The 26,402-nt window shown below is 35.1% G+C and overlaps 1 protein-coding gene across 1 annotated transcript in view; it reads left to right on the plus strand.

Annotated features, from left to right (window-relative positions):
- The window catches only part of UVRAG (UV radiation resistance associated), a 313,381-nt gene that overhangs the window by 136,748 nt on the left and 150,231 nt on the right, over window positions 1–26,402 (plus strand). Inside the window, exons 7-8 of the mRNA XM_021704700.2 lie at window positions 6,527–6,632; window positions 22,395–22,521. Of these exons, the coding sequence (XP_021560375.1) occupies window positions 6,527–6,632; window positions 22,395–22,521 (233 nt within the window). The remainder of the gene's footprint in view (window positions 1–6,526; window positions 6,633–22,394; window positions 22,522–26,402) is intronic.

A 26,402-nucleotide genomic window follows, 5' to 3' on the forward strand; every position in this document is an offset into this window, starting at 1 on the left:
TTCTTGAACCTCTTATAAATGGAATCACATGATATACTCTTGGTTTCTGGCTTTTTTGTTCAACATACAGTTTTTGAAATTTATCCATGTTATTGTATAGATCAACAGTTTATTTTATTGCTGAGTGGTATTTCTGTGCATTTTCCTATTGATGAATGTTTGAGTTTCCACTTTTTGGCTGTTCTGAATAAAGCTGCTGGGGAGTATCCTTACAAAAGTCTTTTGTGGTCACATGCTTTTATTTCTTTTATTATACCTCAGAGTGGAACTACCTGCTCATATGATAGGTGTATATTTAATTTATTGGAAATTGCCAAACAGTTTTCCAATAGGTACACAATTTTATAGTCCCATTAGCAATGTTTGAAAGCTCCAGCTTTTCTATTCCTTGCCATCATTTGGTTATTGTCAGTTTTGTAAATTTGAGCAATTATAGTGGTTTGTACTGGAATATCATTTTGATTTTAATTTTTAAATCTATCACGAATAGTGAAACACCATTTCATGTTTATTGGCCATTCTTATATCCTTTGTGAAGTGTTTGTTCAAATATTTTGATAACTTTATTGGGTTTGTATTTTTCTTGTTGATTTGTAGGAATTCTTTGTGTATTATAGATACAAGTCCTCTGTCAGAGTATACACACACACACACACACAACAATTTTTCCTACTCTGTCTTGATTTTTCATTTTTGCAATAATGCCTTTTAATAAGTAGAAGTTTCAAATTTTGCTAAAATATGTTACAGCAGCTTCTTATTTTATGGACAGTGCCTTTTGTTTCCTGTTTAGAGACTCTTTGCTTAACCCAGGGTCATGAGGTCATGAATATATTTTCCTACATGTTATTCTAGAAGCTGTGTTTTAGATTTTATATTTAGTTTTTGATCTATTTCAGTTTAACTTTTTGTGTATGATGTGAGGTAGAGATTAAGGTTCATTTTCCCCATGTCAATATCCAGTTATTTCAGTGTCGTTTGCTGACAAAATTTTTTTTCCCTAATCAAAAAATAAATTATTTTATATAATGGGTCTATTTTTGTAATCTGAATTCTGTTTCATTCATCTCTTTGTTTAGACTTCTGTAACTACTGCTTTATAAACCCTAGCTTTGTGATAAGTCATAAAATCTGGTAGTGTAAGCTCCAACTTTGTTTTTCTTCAACATTTTCTTGGCTAGGACTTTTATATTTCTATATCAACTTTAGAATCAGCTTGTCAATTAAAAAAAAAGACTGCAAGAGTTTGGCTGGGATTGTTTTGACTCTAAATACATTTAGGGGAGACTTGACTTCTTAACAACACTGAGTCTTCCAACCCATGTAATTGTTACATGTCTCCATTTGTTAGGGATTTTAAAATTTCTCTCAGCAATGTTTTATAGTTTTCAGTGCACAGGCCTTTCACATCTTTCATTAGAGTCACCTAGTTATTTGTTTATATGATATAAAAAAAGCATTAGGTTTTTATATATTAATCTGGAATCTTGCAATCTAGCTAAACTTATAGTTTAATTACAGATTTTTTGGATTTTTATGTGTGCAATAAAGCATCTATGAGTGACATTTTTGCTTCTTCCTTTCCTATATTTACGGTTTTTTAATTGCCTCATTGCAGTGGTTTGGACCTGGGTTACAGTGTTGAATTAGAGTGGTGAAAGTGGACACCTTTCCTTGCTCCTGATCTTAATATTAGATGTAGATTTTTTCATATAAGTCCCTCTTTTGTATTAGCTGTAGATTTTTAAAAAATAAATTCTTCACCAGAGGAAGCTCTCCTTTTTCCTTAGTTTGTCAAAGGTTTTTTTGTTTTGCTTTTAATCACTAACAGGTGTTGAATTTTATCAAATGCTTTTTTGGGGGGCATCTTTTGAGATAGCCATATTTTTCTTCATTATTTTGTCATTATTGATTTTCAAATGGTAAACTAACCTTGTACTCCTCAAATAAACCTATTTGAGCAAGATATGTATTACCGTTTTCATACATTGTTGGATTTGATTTGCTAACATTTTCTTAATGATTTTTGCATTTATATTCATGTGTGATATTTGTCTTTTCTTGTCATGTTTTTGTCATGTTTTTGGTGTGAGGATTATAGTGGTCTTATAAAACAAATTGAAAAGTGTTCCCTCTTCTTTGAAAGATTTTGTTAAAACTAGTATAACACCAGTGAAGCTCTCTGAACCTAGAGTTTTCTACGTGAAAGTGGTTTTAATTACAAGTTTAGTTTCTTTAACGGATAATGGTGATTCAGATTTTCTAATTCATTTGTTTGTTTTGGAAACTTGGGATTTTTTAAGCAATTTGACTATGTCATCTAAGTTTTTAAATTTTTTTGGCGTACTGCTCATAATTTCCCAGTAATTCCCTTTAAATGTCTATAAGATCTAGTGATGTCTTTGCTTGTGTTCCTGATGTTGGTAATTTGTTTTTGGGCATTATTCTTTATTTCTCCTTCTCTATCACTTTTCACATCTATACCATCCTTCCTGTTCCCATTTTAATTTAGATGATGCCAAACTTTTCCTAGGGAGGCTGTAATAACCACACTTCCTGTTTACAATCTTTCTTCTGTGTCCCATTTACCATCTTTTAGGAAGAAAGATCTTTCTAAAGTACAAATGTAATTAAATCTTTTCTAGCTTAAAACTTTGATAATTTACTAATTTCTTCAGAAAAAAAAAATATATATATGCTCCTTCCTATGAAATATAAAGTCATCATTGATAAGGTATCTGTTTGTCTCAATAGGTACCTGTCTTTTCTTATATTTACTTCTCCCTTATTATCTCTGCCCGCAGGCCATAAGGAAGTATACTGCCTTTCTAGAAGTATACTGCCTTTCTAGGGATTCTTCACCTAAAAACAGAATGCAGCATTTCAGATGTGATATGATCAATACTAAGACAAAAATTGTCTCCTAACTTCTCCTTTACTGAGACAATTGTTAATGTTTGATTGGTATGGTCTCAATATTTATTATTTATTTGACATAATACCTTTTATTCAGTAGATTTTTATATTCACAGCACTATCTCACCCCAAAACATTATTTTAAAGCCCAGTTTCCATTTTACTGTTACCTCAAAGCATATTAAGTAATAGGGATGCGTCTATTTGCTCCAGTCAGAGTACCAGCTATCAGACAGCTATTTGATCCCTCCTCCTCAAACCCATGATAATGAGTTTATTTCGGCTTGGCAGTGTTAGTGTTGGTATTTGACATGCCATCAGATGACTAGATGATGTGTATTTCTTTGTAGTATCATTTCATAGTTTGCAAAATGAAGAAACATTCCTCTGAAACTGTCTAGCTGGTTTGGAAGTAAAGCAGTTGTTTCTTTTCTTGTCAGTCCTTCACGTCCTCACCCCCAGGGGAATCAGGATGCCCTACGTTATATTTAAAAGCCTAAACACATCAAACTTTTATTCTTCTGTTGCGTTTGAAAGGGGGACGTTATTAGCTCTGTCTTGATGTAGCAGGGGCTCTGAAAGTCTATTTGGATAACACTGAAGATTGGAGGAAATGTGACTCTGTCTGTGTGTTTTAAGCCCCTAAGGTAAGATCAGAAAGCGTCTGGGGCAGTGAGAGCCAAATAGTTGAAGTCATACATTAATTATGGTCATGAATCATTTTTATTTTTAAAGTCTTTACCATTTGACAAGGTTGTTTGCATAGTACCAGTGAGTTTCAGGCAGCATTTCCCCCCTTTTAAAGTAACAGGCTATTTTGTTGATTTCTGCTCTGAGTTGATAATGCCTATTATTATTATTAGAATTCTGATAACTTTTTCAGTAAAAATTTCATGTTTCCTTACTTAAGTGAGTGGTCTTTATTTGATTTTTGTTTTGAATATAGTATTTTAAAGTTATAAATATAGAAAACTATTACCATAATTATTGAGTAATTTTTAAAAATTGAGGTAAAATTTACATACAGTGAAATGCAGAGATCTTAACTTTAAATTCTGCATATAACTATGTAGCCATACCCCAATAAAGATACATAGGACATTTCCATCACCTCAGGGAGTTCCCTTTGTTCCCCCTGTTTTCTGCCAGTCAGTCCCACCCCACATAGGCAACTAGCAACTCTTGATTTCTGTTCCCATGGATTGCTTTTACCTGTTCTTGAACTATGTATAAATGGAATCATACAGTATACTTTTTGTTTCTGGCTTTTTTCACTCAACATAATGTTTTCGAGATTCATTCATATTGTTGTGTGATTCAATGTGTCTTCCTTTGTATTGATGAGTAGAATTTCATGATTATACCTCAGTTTATTAATTCTCCTGTTTGATAGACATTTGTGTTGTTTCTATGAACATTCTTCTACAGATCTTCTTGTGGACATATGTTTTTATATTTCTTGAGTAAATGCTTAGGAGTAGAAATACTGGGTCATAGGTTAGATGGATGTTTAACTTTATAAAAACTGTTTTCCAAATGATAGTACTCTTTTACACTTTTACCAGTAATGTGTACAAGTTCCAGTTGTTCCACATCCTTGCAGTATTAGGTGTTGTCATTTTAATTTTAGCTATTCTAGCAGGTGTGACATGGTATCTCCTTATGATTTTAATTTGCATTTTCATGATGACCAAGATGTCGAGTACCTTTTGTTATACTTATTGGCCACTCTTATGTCACCTTTGTGAAGAATTGTACTTTTTTGCCCATTTTTAATTGGGTGGTCTTTTTGTTACTGATTTATAAGAGTTCTTTATATACTCCAGACGCAGTCCTTTGTCAGATTGATGTTTTGCAAGTATTTTCTCCCAGTCTGTGGATTGCTTATCATTTTCTTAATGGCATCTTTAGATGAACGGACATTTTTTATTTTTGTGAGGTCCAATTTATCTATTTTTAATTTTATGGTTAGTGCTTTTCATGCCTTCTCTATGAAATCTTTACCTCCCCTGAGGTTTCAAGAGATTCTGTTTCTTCTACAAGTTTTATGATTTTAGGGTTTATGTTTACTGTGCTGTCCTTGAATTAATCTCATGTGCTGTGAGGTAGGGAATGAAATTAATTTTTCTTGCCTACATTTATCCAATGTTCCAGTACCATTTGTTTAGAAAACTTTCTTTTCTCCATTAATTTACCTAGGTTCCTTTGTCCAAAATCAATTGGCCATATATGTGTAGCTCTATTTATATAATCTTTACTCTGTTCCATTGATCTATGTTTTGATAGTTATGCTAGTACCATATTGTTTTGATTATGTAGTTTTATAAAAAAAAAGTTTATCTTGGTTTCTCTCTTCTAGATTCTTTGTTTTTCTGTATAAATTACAGTATCAGCTTCTTAATTTCTTTCAAAAAAATGAAAGCCTTTTGAGATTGGAATTGTGATTGTGGAACAATGACCCCATATATAGAAATATAACAAATTTCTGTACATTGACCTTGTATCCTGTGACCTTATTAGTTTTAGTAGTTGTTTTGTAGATTACTAATGAAATTCATTTTCGGGGCGCCTGGGTGGCTCAGTGGTTAAGCGTCTACCTTCGGCTCAGGTCATGATCCCAGGGTCCTGGGATCGAGTCCGGCATCGGGCTCCCTGCTCGGCGGGGAGCCTGCTTCTCCCTCTCCTGCTCCCCCTGCTTGTGTTCCCTCTCTTGCTGTCTCTCTTTGTCTGTCAAATAAATAAATAAAAATCTTAAAAAAAATATTTAAAAAAATTCATTTTCATTATATGAAAATCATGACATCTAAAAATAAAGACAATTTGTGTGTATGTATAAGAAATATATAATCTATATTTGAAGACCAAGAGACTAAGAAAAACACAAACCCATAATGAAAGCAAAAAAGAAAAATAGTTCTTAATTTTTTCAGTGTTCCTTGTTTCAAAGTGGCTGTTGCTGCTGTAACTGGGATTATTGTTAATTCTTTTTTTCTTTGTGTATCGCCATAACTAATATTCAGCCTTGTTATCAGTGATGTTCTCCTGGTGACTTTAGCACTCCACTTAATTTCTCTGGGCCTCAGTTTTCACCTTTCTAACATGATAGGATTCAACCAGATTCTTTTCTATAAAAAAAAAATGTTTATCTATTTGAGAGAGAGACCATTGGGGGAGGGGCAGAGGGAGAGAATCTTCAAGCAGACTCCCTTCTGAGTGTGGAGCACTGTGAATTGTGATCCCTTGACCCATGAGATCATGACCTGAGCTGAAACCAAGAGCCAGGTGCTTAACCAAGTGAGCCACCCAGGAGCCTCTCAGATTATTTTTCTAAGGTGTCTTCCAGACTCCTGTGAGTTCACCATTTTAACTCTCAATATATCAGAGGTGGGCAGGCAGGCAGGCATAGAAAGGGTGTTTTTAGGATCCATAGTAATCCCTGTTTATTTCATTATAAATATGCTAGGGAATTATGAAATGATCAGTTTGAGTTGATTACTAGTTCTGCATATCCTGGAAGGTTTGTCCTCATTTTGTTCCATTTATATTTGTTGCTCTGTGTTAAGAGTTTATAGTTAACTCACTTAAATTTTTCTGCAACTTTTATTTCTAGGCTTCATAGAGCCCAGTGTGCAATTAAACAGACTCAGGTAACTGTTCAGAAAATTGGAAAGGAAATTGAAGAAAAGCTAAGGCTCACATCTACAAGCAATGAACTGGTAGGTTTTTAAATATATTTACTTGTTTAGAGTCCTTGATTTCTAAATGTGATTATCATATTCTTCTTATATTAATTTTTTTTTCAAAAAGCTTTAGGTAGTTATTTTTTCTCTTAATGTTTTGCTGAGACTTATGTTGGCATTTAAATGTTGGAAAACACTTTCCTATTTCCTAATAATCTAACATGCAAAGTGCCTGCCTTTTGCTGCTAGATGAAACTTTAGATTACATACAGTTACTTAGAAAATAATTAAAAGTTATTTTATTAATGTCTTACCAATGTGAACTCTAGACATGAACTATATATTGAATAAGAAATAGCTGCCGAAGGAAAAAAAAATTGGGTCTAATCTCATTTTAAAACATGAATTTAGAGCTACCCTACAACCCTGCAATTGCACTACTGGATATTTACCCCAAAGATACAAATGTAGTGATCCAAAGGGGCACATGCACCCCAATGTTTATAGCAGCAATGTCCACAATAGCCAAACTATGGAAAGAGCCTAGATGTCCATCAACAGGTGAATGGATAAATAAGATGTGGTATATATATACAATGGAATATTATGCAGCCATCAAAAAAAATATGAAATCTTGCCATTTGCAATGACGTGGATGGAACTAGAGGGTATTATGCCAAGTGAAATAAGTCAATCAGAGAAAGACAAGTATCATATGATCTCACTGATATGAGGAATTTGAGAAAAAAGATAGAGGATCATAGGGGAAGGGAGGGAAAAATGAAACAAGACGAAACTGGAGAGGGGGACAAACCGTAAGAGACTTTTAATCTCAGGAAACAAACTGAGGGTTGTGGGAGTGGAGGGGGGTGGGGGGGATGGGGTGGCTGGGTGATGGACATTGGGGAGGGTAGGTACTATGGTGAGCACTGTGAATTGTGTAAGACTGATGAATCACAGACCTGTACCCCTGAAACAAATAATGTATTATATGTTTTAAAAAAAAAAGAAATAAAAGATGAATTTAAAATTATTGGAGTGAACTTAATAGGTTGGTTTATGGACAGTGTTCTCTTTTGGGAAAGATTCCTTCAATGAGGCATTTCCAAAGAAATAGAAATTCCAACCCAAATGGACAGATTTAAGGTATTAGTATAATTTGGGGTTGCTTTATACTCTTTCTAGTGGAGAAAAAAATATTAATTTTGGAATAAAGATTCTGCCTTTTTAAGCAGAATAGTAGGCATAACAAATAAATTGAACTTTTTTCAAAATGAAGCCACATGGCTTTTGATGAAATTTTTGTTATGGATTACGATAGTTAAAATATAATTGAAATCCTCAAATTAAGTCCTAACTGAAAAACTTTAAGTGTTTATTTGTACAAACTCATTCTCATACATAGGCAGCATCTTCCAGTTGTCATTTATAGCACTATCAACTTAGGAGAAGACCTTTTTACCTCCAAACAAACATTTTGTATTATCTTGAAGATTTGCCCAAGATAGTAATTTAATAGATGAACTATGGAAACACAGTGCAGTTAACCACCAACACAGACTTCTTTCTCATGGAATTTGAAGTGAATGGATGATGGTGTATTTAAACTATATAAAATTGCTGATTTTGACCCATAAATGGTAGTTTCATATAATTCAACCTGATGTATAAAGTGGCTAGTGCTGTACCTGACACAGAGCGGGCATACAAAATATGGTAGCTACAATAACTGTAGTAGTAATGCTTATCCATATGACTTTTCTTGCCTATGGAAAATCTTCTGTTTTGGAGAAGCTGTTAAACCACCTCTTGTTTTAACTCAGCCTCAGTAAAGGAAGAAAACCCAGACCACAAATATATTGGAAAAGGAGAAAAAGCAGCTAATTTTAAGCCTTTCTGTAGTGTACAGAAATGCCACATTTTTAGAACCTTTGTCCGAGGAGAAATTGCTAGGGTTTTTTATTTTCATCTCCCAAGGCAAGACTGGGAAATTACTTATTTCATTAAATGACAGCATATGTTTTGTCTCAGTATGGAAAAATGTATATGTTTAATCCTATTTTTCTAAAATATAAGTGGTGACACACAGAGCAAGGTGGTAGAATGTGTGAGTTTAAAGAGGTCAGGTTCAGAGGTTCACTGGGTGTTTTTACGCTGCCTGGTCAACATAGAAAAGAATCGTTGATTTTTGAACTGAAAGTGAACCTAGACATCATCTAGTTCCCGTATAACTTCACTAAAACCAACCCTCTTCAGTATAGTCTGGCCCCTTCCCTGTTATATTTTTCTCCGTAGTATTTTAATAAATACTTTAACATGCCAGATATTTCACATATATTATTTGTCTGTCTCTCTAAACTCTTTGTCTGTGTTTCTTCACTACTGTATTCACTAGTGTCTGGAAAGTGCTTAACACATAGTAGGTCCTCAATAAATATTGAGTTTAGGAATGAATCTAGCATGTTAAATTACAAAATTCAACCATGTAAATTTGAATATCTACTTGGCTTTTTCAAATGATTCGTGAATCAGTGGGGCGACACCTCTTCTAGCAAGTAGAGAGGAGCTCCAAAGAGTCCTACAAAATGCAAGGTTTTTATAGAAGGAGGGTAGGGGCAAGAAAGTTATTAACAAAAGAAAAGGATCGGTTCAGGCAAGGCCGCTTTCTAGGGATAAAAGCAAGGTGTCTTATCATGTGGATTGCCTCATCTTTTTTGTGGGTTAGAGAGTGCCGAAGGGGCAAACTTATTGGCACAGTTTGAAAAAATTCTTGGCTGGCCAGATAAGACTACATTTCTAGAGGAGGTTAGTTTGGCAACTTGGTCTAAGTGACACCATTTTGAGCCTGTATTTTGTCTTTTTATTTATTTATTTTTTAAACAAGCATAAAAACAAGGATTAAACTCTTAAAAAAGGATGGAGAATGAGGCCTGAAGAAAGGAAGCAACTTTCCCATAATCATTGGACAAGTAGAGACAAATTTTGGTTTACTTGTCTTCTTTCAGGGAATAATGCCATTTACTTGTTAATTTTCTACTTTAAGACTTACCTGTAGCAAATTAGAAACCTTAACTCTTACCTTTTTTCCTCATTCCCTTTCTAAGTTGGCCCAGGGTCATTATACTTCAAGCATTTTCAATTTTTAAGAATTGACTTTAATTTTAGCCTATGTATAGGGGCACGTGGGTTGGTCAGTCAGTTAAGCATCTGCCTTTGGCTCACGTTGTGGTCCCAGGGTCCTGGGACTGAGCCCTACATCAGGCTCCCTGCTCAGTGGGGAGCCTGCTTCTCCTTCTCCCTCTGCCTCTCCCCCTGGCTTGTGCTCTCTCTTGCTCACTCTCTCTCTCTCTCAAATAAGTAAATAAATAAGTAAATACAGTAATTTTAGCCTATGTATAATCAGTCAGAAGGCATACTTGATGCTGAAAGAAATCAGAATACTTTGTAAGACCAACTGTAACTACCTCTGTTATTAGCAATTGAGTTCATACTTGATGGCTTTTAAAGATTTTGCATCTTCTCACACTACATCAATAGCTAACATATCTTTTTGACATTTAACTATGTTTCTTATGAAATTTCTGCTGTTGTCATCTTGAATTTTTGCTTACATGTTTTGGATTTTGTCAGGTGCCTTTCCTATATCTGTTGATAATTGTATTTTTTCCCATATTCTTATATTATGATGGTAAAATACATTGATTAATTTTTGAATGTTAATCCAACATTGCATTTTTGGAGAAAGCCCCTCTTGTTCATGAGGAATTATTCAGATTCAATTTGCTAAAATGTCTAAAGGATTTTTTAAAAAGATTTTATTTAAAAATTTTTTTTAAGTTTTTAAAAAAGTAAATAAATAATAAATAAAAATGCATAAATAATAAATAAATAAAATATACATAAAAAGATTTTTATTTATTTGAGAGAGAGAGTGAGCGAGAGAGAGAGAATGAGAGAGAGCAAGCATGAGCAGGGGAAAAGTAGAGGGAGAGGGAGAAGCAGACTCCCCGCTGAGCAGGGAGCCTGATGCTCTGGGACTCCAGGATCATGACCTGAGCCAAAGGCAGACACTTAACTGGCTGAGCCACCCTTGGTGCCCCCGTTTAAAGTATTTTTGCATCTATATTCATGGGGGATATTGGTCTGTAGTTTTGTTTTCTTATAATGTGTTTGTCTGGTTTTGTTGTCAGGGTGATGTTGGCCATAACTAGTGATTTGGGAAGTGTTTTTTCTTCTGTTTCCTAGAAGAATATGTGTAGAATTGTGTGTAGAATTGGAATTATTTCTTAAATGTTTGGTAGAATTTGCCAGTGAAGCCATTTGGACCTGGAATTTTCTTTGTGGGTTTTGAACTAGGAATTCATATCTTGAATAGTTGTGGGTTATTGAAGTTATCTGCTTCTTGTTTGTTCATTTCATTTAAGAGGTTAGTCTTTAATTTTAGCTATTCTTGTGGGTGTGTAGTGTTTTCTTATTTTAGTTTATAATTGCATTTTGATGATAAACATTTTTCATATCTTTATTGGTCACTTGTGTATTCTTTAAGAGGTGTAAGTTTGAGTACTTTTGACCATTAAAAAAAATAAACTATTTAGATTTACAGAACACTTGCAAAGATAGTTCAGAGAGTTTCCATTTGACTTTAATCTGGTTTCCCTTAATACAAACGTCTTCTATAACCATGTTACATTTGACATGGTACATTATCAAACCAAGAAGTTAACATTGATATATTACCATTAACTGGGGGCTTTATTCAGGTTTCACCAGTGTTTCCACTAATGTCTTTCTTTTAAATAAATAAACTTTATTTTACAACAGTAGTAGATTTATAGAATTATTACAGAGATGGTACAAAGAGTATACCTTACAGCCAATTTCTCCTGTTATTAACATTTACCTTAATGTTACAATTAATGAACCTGTACTGATAAATCATCATTCACTAAAATCCATGCTTTCTTCAGATTTCCTTAATTCTCACCTAAAGTTCTTTTCTGTTCCAGAATCCCATGCAGGAAACCATATTACATTTAGTAGTCATGCTTCCTTAGACTCTTCTTGGATGTGAAAATTTCTCAGGCTTTCATTGTTTTTAATGACTTTGACAATTTTGAGGATTACTAGTCAGATATTTTATAGAATATCCCCTGATTGGGATTTGTCTGATGTTTTGCCGTGATTAGCCTAGATTCTGATATCCTTTTTTTTTTTGTTCCAGTATCCAGCCCAGGATACCACATTGAATTTAGTCATGCCTTCCTAGGCTTCTCTGATCTATGACAGTTTCTCATTCCTTCCTATATTTAACTAATCAGTGTTGATATTTACCTGAATCACTACTTGGTTAAGGTAGTATCCCCCAAGTTTATCCACTATACTCCTTTGGAGTATCCTTTCCATGCTGAATTTTTTGAAAGCAAGATACTAAGTCCAGCCTTCACTCCAGTGGAGGGGACTTCCGTTCCACCTCCTAGAGGGGAGACTGCTTATTTATGTATGTTATTTTGAATTCTTTGTGAGGAAGATTTGCCCCCCCCCATTTATTTATTCATTCAGTCATTTACTTATTAGTATGAACTTGAATGTATTTATTTTATACTTTAGGTTATAATTGAATACCATGTCATTTATATTCTTGCTCAACTTATGGCATCGATAGCTCTTTCAGGTTTCCTCCTGTGTCCTTTTGACATGCCTCTCTTTTTTGTTTGTTTTTTAAAGCACTTCCTTCATTTCTGGCACTATATGATCCACGCTTATCTTGTATTTCTCCTGTCTCATCCCTGAATGAGCCCTTTCCCCAAGAAGTCCTGTTCCTTTCATTGGGTAATGGTATTTAGAAACAAGAGCTGGGCACTGGGTGTGCTTATGGCTACTGGGTTGTAACTGCTTCTAGGCCCTCTCAGTGGACAGAGCTGGTATATGCAAATATCTGTCTCTATATATGTGTTAAAACTAAACAGGAGTTGTACTAATACCTTCAACTTTAACACCACAGAGTTCATTCTCATCCTTTACTTTTATTTGTAGTATCTTTTTCTGTTAGTGAGAAACCTGGCTCCCATTATCTGTAATTTATTTACATATTTTTTCAGTCCTAGTATACATGTAAAGTAGTTTATTTACATATTTTTTCAGTCCTAGTATACATGTAAAGTAGTTTGTTTACATATTTTTTCAGTCCTAGTATACATGTAAAGTAGTTTCATATTTTTCCCCTCATTTTAAATGGGATTTCTGTCTTCTTGTGTTAAAGAGAGGGAGAGGGAGAGAGAGAGGAGGAGAGAGTGTGTGTATATGTACACATTTGCATGTATATTTGTATTTTTCTTTTCTTTTTTCTGGATACACGTCCTTTTTTTGATATGTATGTTGGGAATATTTTCTTAATGTTCTGTGGTTTGCCTTTTCATGTTCTTAATGATGCCTTCTAAAGAGCAAAAGTTTAAAAGAATGAAATACAATGTATTTTTAAAAATTTTTTAAAGACTTTATTTATTTGACAGAGAGAGACACAGCCAGAAAGGGAACATAAGCAGGGGGAGCGGGAGAGGGAGAAGCAGGCTTCCCGCTGAGCAGGGAGCCCAATGCGGGGGCTCGATCCCAGGACCCTGGGATCATGACCTGAGCTGAAGGCAGATGCTTAATGACTGAGCCACCCAGGCGCCCCAATACAATGTACTTTTTAATGTTATTTTGTAGTAGAGCTTTTTGTTTTCTTTATAAGAAATCTTCGACTAACCTAAAGTTGCATCAATTTCTTCTGTGTTTTGTTATAGAAGTTTTGTAGTTTGGGGCTTGACATTTAGATCTGTGATCCATCTCAAGTTAGCTTTTTTTTTTTAAGATTTTATTTTATTTATTTATTTGAAAGAAAGAGAGAGAACACAAGAGGGGGTACGGTCAGAGGGAGAAGCAGACTCCCTGCCGAGCAGGGAGCCCAATGCAGGACTCGATCCTGATGGGATCATGACCTGAGCCGAAGGCAGTCGCTTAACCAGCTGAGCCACCCAGGCACCCCTCAAGCTAGTTTTTTTGTACAAGTTCAGGGTTCTTTTGTTCTATATAAATATACAGTTAATTTAACATCATTTGTTGAACAGTCTTTCCTAATTTAATTGTTTTGAAATGTTTGTCCAAAATCAATTGACCAAATATGTTTTCATCTATTTCTGGATTCTCTGTTTTGTTCCACCGATCTATATGTCTATCTTTCACCAATACCAAAGTCATTTTTTGACAGAGAGAGAGACAGCGAGAGAGGGAACACAAGCAGGAGGAGTGGGACCTGAGCCGAGGGCAGTCGCTTAACCGACTGAGCCACCCAGGCGCCCGCTCTTAAAAATTATTAAGACCTCAAAGAACTTAGCATATATCTGTTGATGATGCCTAAGTTAATAAAAGACAGATGGATTCTCACATTTATTTCTGCAATCAATCTGTTGTGATACCACAAATCTTAGAGACTCTGGAAAGCTCTGCTATACAGTTATGAGAAAATGAGAGTGAAAAAGGGAGATAACAGCTTAGTAGTATTGTGAAAATATTTTTGATCTCACAGACTCTGAAATGGTCTCAGAAATTTTCATGGTTTCCTGGACCATGCTTTGAGAACATTTTGTCTAAGACTTTTTAGCTCCAATGTGATCTAAAGAAAATTGCTTCCTTTAGTATGTCATTTACAAATTAGTCTGTCATTCTGAAATGAATCTTTAACATTGCCCATCATTGTCTTTGTAAAGACCCATAAATAGGAATGTGTCTGCTTGCAAATAGATGAAACTGTCTGTGATTTTAAGAACATGTTGTATAAAAACACTAAAATCCAATTAAAAGTGATCCATTGGAGATGCACATGTGACATTAACTAGGAGTAAACAGATAAATAGAACACAGGAAAAAAAAAGAAGATACTTATAGAACATTAAGGTCTTTGAGCTCTTGTGTTAGATACATTAGAAAGGAAGCAGAACCAGATCCCACTTGGGCAGGTTTGTTTACTCTACTCATCAGAAATTAGAGCCAACCATCCTGGTTTTGAATGACTTGACACATTTCTGTAAGTGGGCCAGTTTCTGCATATGGACCATAACACAAACACACTGTAAACATGCCTTCCTGTATTAGTTTAGTATTTAGATTAACTTGTACCCTTGGTTCTTTGATTCTAGAAAATATTTCCCAATTTGAGTGTATACCCTGGAATAGAGCAGATTAACCCTCTAAGTAGACATATCTCTGTGTTCTGTGAAAAGTTGTTTTCCTGTTTTTGTTTTTTGTTTTTTGTTTTTCCTCGGCCCAGGTAGAATTCAGTTTGCATATTTTATGGAGAAATTCAAGTTAGGAAAATTGAACACTTCTTTGTGGGAAAAGATTGCTTCCTAAGAATTTACGTATTTTTTCTCTCAGTGATGTAAAAACACACTACCATGTCATGATCACACTATTGAATTACTAAAGAAACCCAAATTGTTTCTTGATTCCTTTTCCTTTAATGATAAACAACCTCACTGACTTTGGTCTTTGTTTTTACAGTGGGTTGACAGGGCAAAATGGCTTTTATCTCTGTTAGACCCAAGCTCTTAGAAAGCAGCCACCATTTCTCATTCATTTAGAAGCACATAGTATGCCCTTCATAAATGTTTGCTTTGTTCAAGAAAAATTGCTTAGGAATGTTTCATATTTGATAGAGTTTTCCAGTCAAATATGATAATGATGATTGGAGAAATAAGCCTTTGTGCTTGTTTTCTTGGCTTGAATGTCTTTAACAGATGATCATGCCATCTGTTTGGAATCAGTATTTCAGTGATGAGGAAGAAAGCATTTTGGGTGAGAAACAATAGCTATAAAGTACTTTCCACACAACTGCCAAGTCATTTTTCCGTGCCTGTTGCTTCGACAGGGCCATACCATTACTCATCTCACTGAGTGCCCTTGCTTCTTCAGTATCTGTGAGTCAGATAGAGATGCTGACTTTCATCTTTTAAAGGTTTTTACTAGCTTGGTAAACCTATTTAGTTTACTTAATGAAAAGTTTTTTTTTTTCTCATTACAATTTTAATTAGTACATGTTTTAGGAAGGAGACAAGAATTTACTAGGCATAGCCAAATATTACTGTTTGGTTAAGATTTATGTCCTGGGGGGGGCGCCTGGGTGGCTCAGTTGGTTAAGCAGCTGCCTTCGGCTCAGGTCATGATCCTGGAGTCCCTGGATCGAGTCCCGCATCGGGCTCCCTGCTCAGCGGGGAGTCTGCTTCTCCCTCTGGCCCTCCCCCGTCTCATGTACTCTTTCTCTCTCTCATTCTCGCTCTCTCAAATAAATAAATAAATCTTTAAAAAAAAAAAAAGATTTATGTCCTGGAAAATCGTGTAAAGTATATTATTGACACTTGATAAAGACCAGGAGAGAAGGACACACACATTCATAGGGCAGTAATTGTGTGTGAATGCAAACATGTGCAAGCACATATATGTTTGTTGTGGGGACAGGATTTCAGATTTTATCTGGAGGCCAATTCTGGCCTCTAAATTAGAGGTATTTGGATTAAAAGGGAGTCTGAGTGAAGTTTACAGTGTGGCTTCATAGGTTTAGGTAGGAAGTATTTTAATGGAAAGATAAGTTAACAAAGTTATTTAGCAAAGTTAACTGTATCTCTGGTATAATGTGTCTGGGACTTGTTTTATCAAATGAACATTCAGTAAAATTGACTTTTTTGAGGTATGGTTCTATTACTTTTTAAAAAATAAGCTTTATTTTTTAGAATAGTTTTAGGTTTGCAGAAAAATTGTACAGAAAGTTATTTCCCCTCTTCTCCCAGTTTCTTTTGTTCTTAACATCCTATATCAGAGTGATACATTTGTTACAATTGTTGAGTTAATATTAATACAATATTAACTCTAGTTTACATTAGGGGTTCTCCCTGTTGTACAGTTCTCTAGGTTTTGACAAATACACAGTGTCCTGTATCCACCACTGCAGTATCATGCAGTGTAATTACATTGGCCTAAAAATCCCCTCGGATGAATCTATCTATTCATCCTTTTCCTCCTCTCTTAGAACCCCTGGCAACCATTGATCTTTTTACTCTCTCAATGGTTTTGCCTTTTTCGGGAATGTCATATAGTATGTAGCCTTTTCAGATTGGCTTCTTTTACTTAGCAATATACATTTAACCTTCCTCCATGACTTTTTATAGCTCGATAGCTATATTGCTATTACTGAATAGTACTCCATTGTATAGATATGTCAAGTTTGTTATAACTGTTGACCTATTGAAGTGCATGTTGGTTGCTTCCAAGTTTTGGCAATTATGAATAAAGCTGCTATAGACATTCATGTGTAGGTTTTTTGTGTGAACACAAGTTTTCAACTCATCTGTATAAATATCCAGGAGCATGATTGCTGGATCATATAGTAAGCCTATGTTTAGTTTTGTAAGAAACTGCCAGACCATCTTTTAAAGTGGCTGTACCATTTTGCATTGCCACCAACAATGAATGACAGTTCCTGTTGGTCCAGATCCTTGCCAGCATTTAGTATTGTCAGTGTTTTGGATTTTAACTATTCTAGTAAATATATGTAGTATCTTACTGTTGTTTTAATTTGCAGTTCCTTGATGACATATGATGTTGGACATCTTTTCATATGCTTATTTGCCTTCTTTGATGAGGTGACAGTTCAGATCTTCTGCCCATTTTTTAATTGGGTTGTTTATTTACTTATTGTTGAGCTTTTAGAGTTTTTGTGTATATTTTGGATATCATTCCTTTATCAAATAAGTGGTTTTCAAATATTTTCTCCCAGTTTGTGGCGTATCTTTTCATTCTTTTAATAGTGGTTTTTGCAGAGCAGAAGTTTTAATTTTAATGAAGGCCAGCTTAGTTTCTTCTTTCATGATCATGCATTTGATGTTGTATATAAAGTCATCTCCACTTTAGTTACCTAAATTTTCTAGTGTTATCTTCTAGAATTTGTATAATTTTTTTTAAAGATTTTATTTATTTGAAAGAGTGAGAGGGAGGGGGGAGGAGCAGAGGGAGAGGGGACAAGCAGATCCCAGGCTGAATGTAAAGCCTGATGCAGGCTCAATCCCATGACCCTGAGATCATGACCTGAGCTGAAATCAAGAGTCGGACACGTAACGTACTGAGCCACCCAGGCACCCTGTATATGATAATTTTTTTATTTCACATTAGTTCTGTGATCCATTTTGAGTTAATTTTTATGAAAGATGTAAGGTCTGTATCTAAATGTTCTGTTACATTTTGTTTTGTTTGTATGTAGCTGTCCAGTAGTTATAGCACCATTTAGTGTAAAGGCTATCCCTTTTCCATAGAATTGCTTTTGTTCCTTTGACAAAGATCAGTTGACTATATTTTTGTGTCTATGTGTTTCTGGGCTATCTATTCTGTTCCATTGATTTGTCTATTTTGTGTCCATATCACACTGTCTTGATTATTGTAGCTTTATGGTAAGTTTTAGCATTAGATAGTGTCAATCTTCTAACTTTGTTCTTTTTCAGTATTGAGCTATTCTGGGTTTTTTGCCTTCCGATATAAACTTTAGAATCAGTGTGTTGGTATCAACAAAATAACTTGCTGGGATTTCACTGGATCTGTAGGTTAAATTGGGAAAAATTGATATCTTAATAATATTGTCTTCCTGTCCATGAATATGGACATTCATTTATTTGGATCTCCTTTGATTTCTTTCATCAGTTTTTCAGTTTTCTTCATTTAGGTCTTGTATACATATTTTGTTAGGTTTATACCTAAGTATTTCATTTTTAAATTTTAATGTAATGTTGTATTTTAGATTTCATATTCTAATTGTTCCTTGCTGTTACATAAGAAAGAAATGGGCTTTTGTATATTGCTATAATCACTTACTAGTTCCAGGAGGCTTTGGATTTTGCTTTGTTTTTTGATGGGGGTTGATTCTTTGAGATTTTCTACATATATAATCAAATCATCTATAAACAAAGATGATTTTATTTCTTTTTTTCCCAGTCTGATAGTTTTTATTTCCTTTTCTTATTGTATTGCATAGTTAGGATTTTCAGTACATGTTTTATAGAGTGGTGAAAGGAGATATCCTTGCCTTTTTCTCCAGTGTAGGGAGAAAGCATCTGGTTTCCTACCATTAAGTATAGACGATCCCCGATATAAGATTTGACTTTATGATGGTATGAAAGTGATACACATTCAGTAGAAACTATACTTCAAATTTTGAATTTTGATCTTTTCCCAAGCTAGCAATATATGGTATGATGCCTGGCAGCAGTAACAAATCACAGTTGTCAGTCAGCCACGTGATCATGAGGGGAAACAACTGATACACTTATAACCATTTTGTACCCATGCAACCATCCTGTTTTTCACTTTCAGTACAGTATTCAATAAATTACATGACATATTTAGCACTTTACTATAAAATGGGTTTGTGTTAGATGATTTTGCCCAACTGTAGATTAATGTAAGTGTTCTGAGCACGTGTAAGGTAGGCTAGGCTAAGCTGTGGTGTTCAGTAGGTTAGGTGTATTAGATGTATTTCAACTTACAATATTTTTAACTTATAATGGGTTTATTGGGACATAACCCCATCATAAGTTGAGGAAGATCTGTATGATGCATGAGTTTTCTGGCAAATATTCTTTGCAAGTTGAGGAAGTTTTCCTTTATTCTTAGTTTGCTGAGAGTTTTTATCATAATTGGGTGTTGAATTTTGTCATATGCTTTTTTGGCATGTATTGATATGATTATATGACTTTTCTTTTTTGCCTGGTTGATATGGTGAATTTCATTGATTACTGAATGTTCAACCTGCCTTGCATACATGGAATAAATTCCATTTGGCTATGGCATATAATTCTTCTTATATATTGTTGGATTTGATTTGTTGATTTTGTTGATGAATTTGCATCTGTGTTTATGAGAGATTGGTCTGTAATTTTCCTTTCTAGTGATGTCTTTGTTTGATTTTGGTATTAGGGTGATGCTGGCCTCCTAGATCAAAGAGAGTTTAAAGAATTAGTGTTATTTATTTATATGCTTGGTAAAATTTACCAGTGAAACCATCAGGGCCTGGTACTTTCCATTTTAAAAGGCTATTAGTTATTAATTTAATTATTTCATATATATGCCCTTTCAGATTATTTCTCCTAGTGTGAGTTTTAGTAGATTGTCTTTCAAGGAATTGGTCCATTTCATCTAAGTTACCAAATTTTTGGCCATTGAGTTGTTTATAGTATTCTTTTCTTATTCTTTTAATGTCCATGGGATCGGTTGTGAAGGCTCCTCTTTTATTCCTCATACTAGTAATTTCTGTCTTTTTTCTTTTTCTTGGTTAGCCTGGCTAGAATTTTATCAAAGTTACTGGCCTTTTCAAAAACCCAGCTTTTGGTTTTATTTATTTTGTGATTAACTTCTTGAATTTGTAGATGTATTTCTTTGCCTAATTTAGGAAGTTTTTCATCATTATTTCTGTGAGTACTTTTTCACTTCTGCTTTATTTCTTCTTTCCTCCCTGTACTGGAGGATACAAATATTAGATCTTTTTATATAGTTCCACAGATCCTGAGGCTCTGTTTTTTTTTTTTACAGTCTATTTTCTCTCTCTTGTTTAGATTGGGTAGTTTCTATTCTGTTTTCCAGCTTAAAGATTCTTTTCTCTGTCTCCTACATTCTGCTGTTGAGCTCATTCACTAAGTTTTTTATTCTAGATATTTTCAGCTCTAAAATTGCCTTTTTTTTTTTTGGAACTGAAGGGGATTATGCTAAGTGAAATAAAATTTCCATTTGATTCTCCTTTATATCTTCAATTTCTTGACTGAGACTTTCTATTTCTTTACCAAGATGTTTTTTTTTTCATTTGTTTCAAGGATGTTCTTAATTGTTATTGAAGTACTTTTATGATAGCTGCTTCCAGGTCTTTGTCAGATAATTGTAACATGTCTGTCATCTCAGTATTGGTATCTCTCTCTCTCTTTTTCAAAAAGATTTTATTTATTTATTTATTTATTTATTTATTTATTTATTTATTTGAGAGAGAGCACAAGCAGGGGCAGAGGGAGAGGGAGAAGCAGACTCCCCACTGGGCAGGGAGCCTGCTGTGGGGCTCGATCTCAGGACCCTGGGATCATGACCTGAGCTGAAGGCAGACGCTTAACCGACTGAGCCACCCGGGTGCCCCTCAGTATTGGCATCTCATAATTATCCTTTTTCATTTACTTTGACATCTTTCTGGTTCTTGATATGATGAGTGATTTTTGATTGAAACTTATACATTTTGGGTTTTATGTTATGAGTCTCTAGATCTTATTTAAGGCTGTTTGATCTGTTTTTTTCTGACACCTCTTTCTCTGATAGGGAAGGGAGAGATGCTATCTCATTACTGCCAGGTGGGTATAAAAGTCCAGGTTCCTCAAGCAGCTTCCATTGACACCCAAGTGGCAGGAGTGTGGGGGAGGAGGTCATCCTTACTTTTGACCAGGACTGGGAGTTCCAGCTCTCCACTAGGCCTCCACTACTACTGACCTGGCTAAGAGGTATAGGAATACTTTGATATTGTTCCCCACATGGCCTCCACTGATAGCATGCTGAATAGGCTGGCCTCATTAACACTGTGCTCCACTGATAGCATGCTGAATAGGCTGGCCTCATTAACACTGTGTAGTAAGGAAAGTTCTCACTCTCCACTAAGCCTCCTCTGATATCACCCAGCAGGGAGGGAGAGGATTATCTCATTATCCCTGTAAATCCAGGCTCCCCTTGTGGTGTCCACTGATAATATGGTTGGTTACCACCTGGAAGGGGTGAAAGCCCCAGGTCCCTGCTTGACTTTCTCTGATATCTGTGGGATATTAGAGCACGTTGGTTCAATTTGGCAGGGATGGAAATCTCCTTTTTGTTTCTATGGATTTGCCTAATATGGACATTTCTATATAAATGGAGTTTGTGGCCTTTTAAAACTGGCTTCTTTCACTTAGTATAGTGTTTTCTTTAATTATTTAAAAGATTTTATTTATTTATTTGAGAGAGCGAGAGTAAGAGAGAGGGAGCACAAGCAGGGGAAGCAGCCAAGGGAGAGGGAGAAGCAGACTCCCCACTGACCAGGGACTCAACATGGGCCTGGATCCTAGGACCCTGAGATCATGACCTGACAAAGGCAGACACTTAACTGACTGAGTCACCCAGACACCCCAGTATAGTGTTTCCAAGGTTCATCCATGTTGTAGCATTCATCAGTACTTCATTTCTTTTATTGCTAGATAATATTCCATTGCATGGATGTACCACATTTTGTTTCTGTTCATCAGATGATGGACATTTGGATTGATTCCACCATTTGACTATTATAAATAATGCTGTTATGAAAATTCGTACTCAGGTTTTTGTATGGACATGTTTTCAGTTCTCTTGGATATGTACCTAGCAGTAGAATTGCTGGGTCCTGTGGTATCTCTATGTTTAAGTTTTTGAGAACTCCATTTCTAAAAATTAATTTTTGTCTTAATTGTATTGTGATCTCAGTAAAGAGGCCTGATATATTTTATAGTGTTTTTGGGGTTCTTAGAAAGAACTGTCCCCAGACTTCAGGTTTATTCTTTGCTTACATCTGTATTCTTTTCATTAAAATGGCAGGTGCTGATAATTAAGTTACTCAAGAGATCTATGAATTAGATGAATATTAAAGTGCTTTACACCATTATTCATTTGGAGACACTGTGAATGTATAATTATTCATAGTCATGACTTTCATAGTCATAAATTTACCTGTGCTTTTTAATTATTTAGAGAAAACAAAGTGAGTGCTTGCAATTAAAAATTTTGGTGCTTCGAAATGAACTGGAAAGACAGAAGAAGGCTTTGGGACGGGAGGTGGCATTACTGCATAAGCAACAAATTGCATTACAGGATAAAGGTGAGTAAAAATAACCATACAAACAGCCTAACCTCTACATTCAGTTTTCCTTTTTCTTTCTCCATAGGTTCAAATAGTCATCTTTGTACAGATATGCTGATACGATTTTAAAAATTATTGGGAAGTATTTTGAAGGTGATACATACAGAAACGTGTACAAAGACACACACACACACACACATTATATTTCAAAATTTCAAAATGAGCACACTTACACAGGCAGCATCTCCACTGGGAAATAGGGCATTAAAAGAAGCCCAGAATCTCAGAAGCTTCCTCATGTTCCCTTCTGTTTAGGACATCTCCAACCAGACTAACCACTACTTTGACGTATTACACCAAAATTGGTTTTGCTTCATCTTAAACTTTATGCAAGTTAGATCATATAATATGTGCAGTTTATGTGCTGGCTTCTGTTCAATGTGTTGTTTGTAAGTTTCATCCTAACCTGCATGTACTGTAGTCTTAGTTCATTTTTACTGCCAATAGTATTCCATTGTGCAAATATAAATATGAATTTATTGATTCTGGCTTTTGGTAATTTCTAGTTCAGAACTATTAGATAATGCTTCCATGAACTTTTTCATGCATGCTTCTTAATGAAGATTTTTTTTTATGCATTTCTGTTGGATTTGGAGCAGAATTACATAGTCACAAGATAGGCATATCTTCAGCTTTAGCAGATCGTGTCGAAAAGGTTTCCAAAGCGCTTGTGCCCAGTTTACCTCCTCTCCACCCAGCAGTGTATCAGATCTCTTATCCTGTATCCTTGTCAGCACTTGGAACTTTCTGTCTTTTGTATTTTAGTCTTTCTAGTGGGTATGTTGTAGTATCTCCTCGCAGTTTTAATTTTGATATCCCTGAAAACTAATGAAGTTGAACACTATTTCATGTTTCTTGCTGACTGGGATACACTCCTTTGTGAAGTACCTGTTGAAGTCTTCCTGCCATGACCTTCCCACCTGCCCCCACTCACTCCCCCCACTGGCTTTTTTTATTGGTGGGGGGGGGGACAGTTCTTAGATAAGCGTTCTTCATTTGAATATACATTTAAAAATGTATTCTCCCATTCTGTGGCTTGCTAGTTCATTCTTTTTTTTTTTTTTTTAAGATTTTTATTTATTCATTTGAGAGAGAGAGACAGAACACAGGCAGGGGGAGAGGCAGAGAGAGAAGTAGGTTCCCTGCTGAGCTGGGAGCCCAATATGGGACTCGATCCCAGGACCCTGGGATCATGACCTGAGCCAAAGGCAGACGCTTAACCGATTGAGCCACCCAGGCGCCCTTGCTGGTTCATTCTTTAATGATACCCTTAGATGAACAAAAATTCCATTTTATCAACCTTTCCTTTTATAGTTAAGATTTTTTATGTCCAGTTTAGGGAATATTTGCTGATTTTAATGCCATAAAAGTGTTATTCTGTATTTTTTTAAGTACTTTACGTTTTACATTTATAATTCATCAGGTTTTGATTTTTTGTGTATGTCAGATAAGATTCATTTTTTTCATACAGATAGTCAATTGACCCAGTACCATTTATTAAAAACCTTTCTCCCTTGCACTGCAGGTTCACTTTTGTCATAAACTGGTGGCCATGTACTTCCATGTCTGTTACAGGACTCTCTGTTCTGTGGATCTATTTGCCTGTTCCTTTGCCATTATCTCACTGTTTTAATTTCTCTCATGTTATAATTGGTCTTCATATCTGTTAAAGTTCTTCTGCTTAGTTATTCTTTTTCAAGATCACCTTTCTTCATCTTAGTAAGGATGGAAATCTACTTTTTTGTTTTTATGGTTGTGCCTGTTCTGGACATTTCATATAAATAGAATCTTTGGCCGTTAGCATGACTAATAACTGGCTTATTCTTATCCTTTCTGCATTTTCATATGGTTCTACACAGAAAAGAAAATCTGGCTAGTATTTTGATTGGGATTACACTTAATATATTTATCAATACAGTTGGGGATAATGGACATCTTTACAATATTGAGTCTTCCAACCCAAGAAAATGGTATATGCCTTTGTTTATTAAATCTTCTTTACAAAACATGATTGAAATAAACTAATTGTTAGTACATGGATGTTTCCTATGACTCATTGGATTTATTTATATTTTTTGATATTTTATTATACTATTATAAATATGTTTAAATTTTATGTTCTACTTTTTGCTGATAATATAGAAATACAATTGATTGTTTTAAAGTAGTTTGGTTTTTTTTATATGTACAAATTCCTTCACATCCTGACTCAGCATGACTTACAAAGGCCTCCTATGACCCACGTCAATCTGAATGCTTCAGCTATAAAGAACTTCTTTTAGTTCTTAAATATGCTTCAGTCTGTCTTGCCTGCATTTAAGCCTCTTTTAAATGTTACTTTCTCCAGGAAATTTTTCACTGGCTCCCTTTCCCTTCTCCTACCTCTGCCCCCTTGGTTAGATGTATTACTATGTGTTTCCATAGCATCCTGTGTTTTTCCGTTATGGCGTTGTAATTATTAGTTTATCCCCTCCTCTAGACTCTAAGATCTCTGAGGGAAGACATTGCCCATGTACTATGTTAAATACTCTTCTATTCTTTGAGCATGGTACAGTGTCTGGGGTGCAGTAAGCATTGATTGAATATTTATTGAATGAATGAATCATCTCCATGGTATCAGTCTAATGTCATGGGCATCATTGCTAAAGAATAAAGACTTCTGGGGCGCCTGGGTGGCTCAGTTGGTTAACCGACTGCCTTCGGCTCAGGTCATGATCCTGGAGTCCTGGGATCGAGTCCCGCATCGGGCTCCCTGCTTGGCAGGGAGTCTGCTTCTCCCTCTGACCCTCCTCCCTCTCATTCTCTCTGTCTCAAATAAATAAATAAAATCTTTAAAAAAAAAAAATAAAGACTTCTGTAGCTGCTAGCTTAGCATTCATTTGGGAAAACTGATACTCTCATGTGAAACACTATAGAAAAAAACACTGTATATTGTTGGCAGTGATTGTTAAAACTATCTGCACTGCAACACAGCTTGCATATTGATTTTTAGACATGAGAGTCTGTTGGGATAATGCCACTTAAAGTCATGAGACATTGTGAGCAAAGTCCATTTCCACAATCTCTGTTGAGTGACTCCAAATAACTAAGTAGCTGTGTACATACAAGAACTGCTTTTAAGAGTTCTTCTCTTCTGTGAAAAGACACATTTCTTATGGTGCTTTGAAATTTTTATTATACTCAAATTGCCTGCTACCTGTAGCATGTATTTCTGTATATCTTTTTTTAAGGTCGTCGATTTTTAAAATGAGAACACTATAGGGTTTTAGAGGGGTTCAGGGCATTTGCAGTTTTCTAAAAAGAGAAGTAATAATACTAATAGCTTTAATGTTTCAGTTACCATACTTATCACTATATAGATATGATGTTATTTAATCACCACAATAATTCTGTGAGGTAAGTACTATTATTATTGACATTTTACAGTTGAGGAAACTCTTGGTCAGGGTCAGAGACATTAAATACCTTTCTTAAGTTCACACAGCTAGTGACAGGTGATGTTGGAATTAAAATCCATTGATTCCAAAACTCTCATTCACTGTATAAGACTACATTTTACCATAGGTATGCTATGTAAAGCCTGTGGAAGGTGTATTATTAATAGCATATGGTAAAAGGATAGGGAGATTAGAGTTCTCCCATTATGTTCCCAGCTGTGTTTTTTCTTATAATGATAAAGTTCCAGGAAATCTATCATCAGCCTGTAAACAGGTGAAATTATAAACAGTGACTTCTATCCCATTTAAAAGACTGAGTGTAGGGACTCCTGTGTGGCTCAGTCAGTTAGGTGTCTACCTTCAGCTCAGGTCATGATTCCAGGATCCTGGGGCTGAGTCCCG

This window comes from Neomonachus schauinslandi, chromosome 11 (assembly GCF_002201575.2).
Source record: "Neomonachus schauinslandi chromosome 11, ASM220157v2, whole genome shotgun sequence".
NCBI classification, from domain to species: Eukaryota; Metazoa; Chordata; class Mammalia; order Carnivora; family Phocidae; genus Neomonachus; species Neomonachus schauinslandi.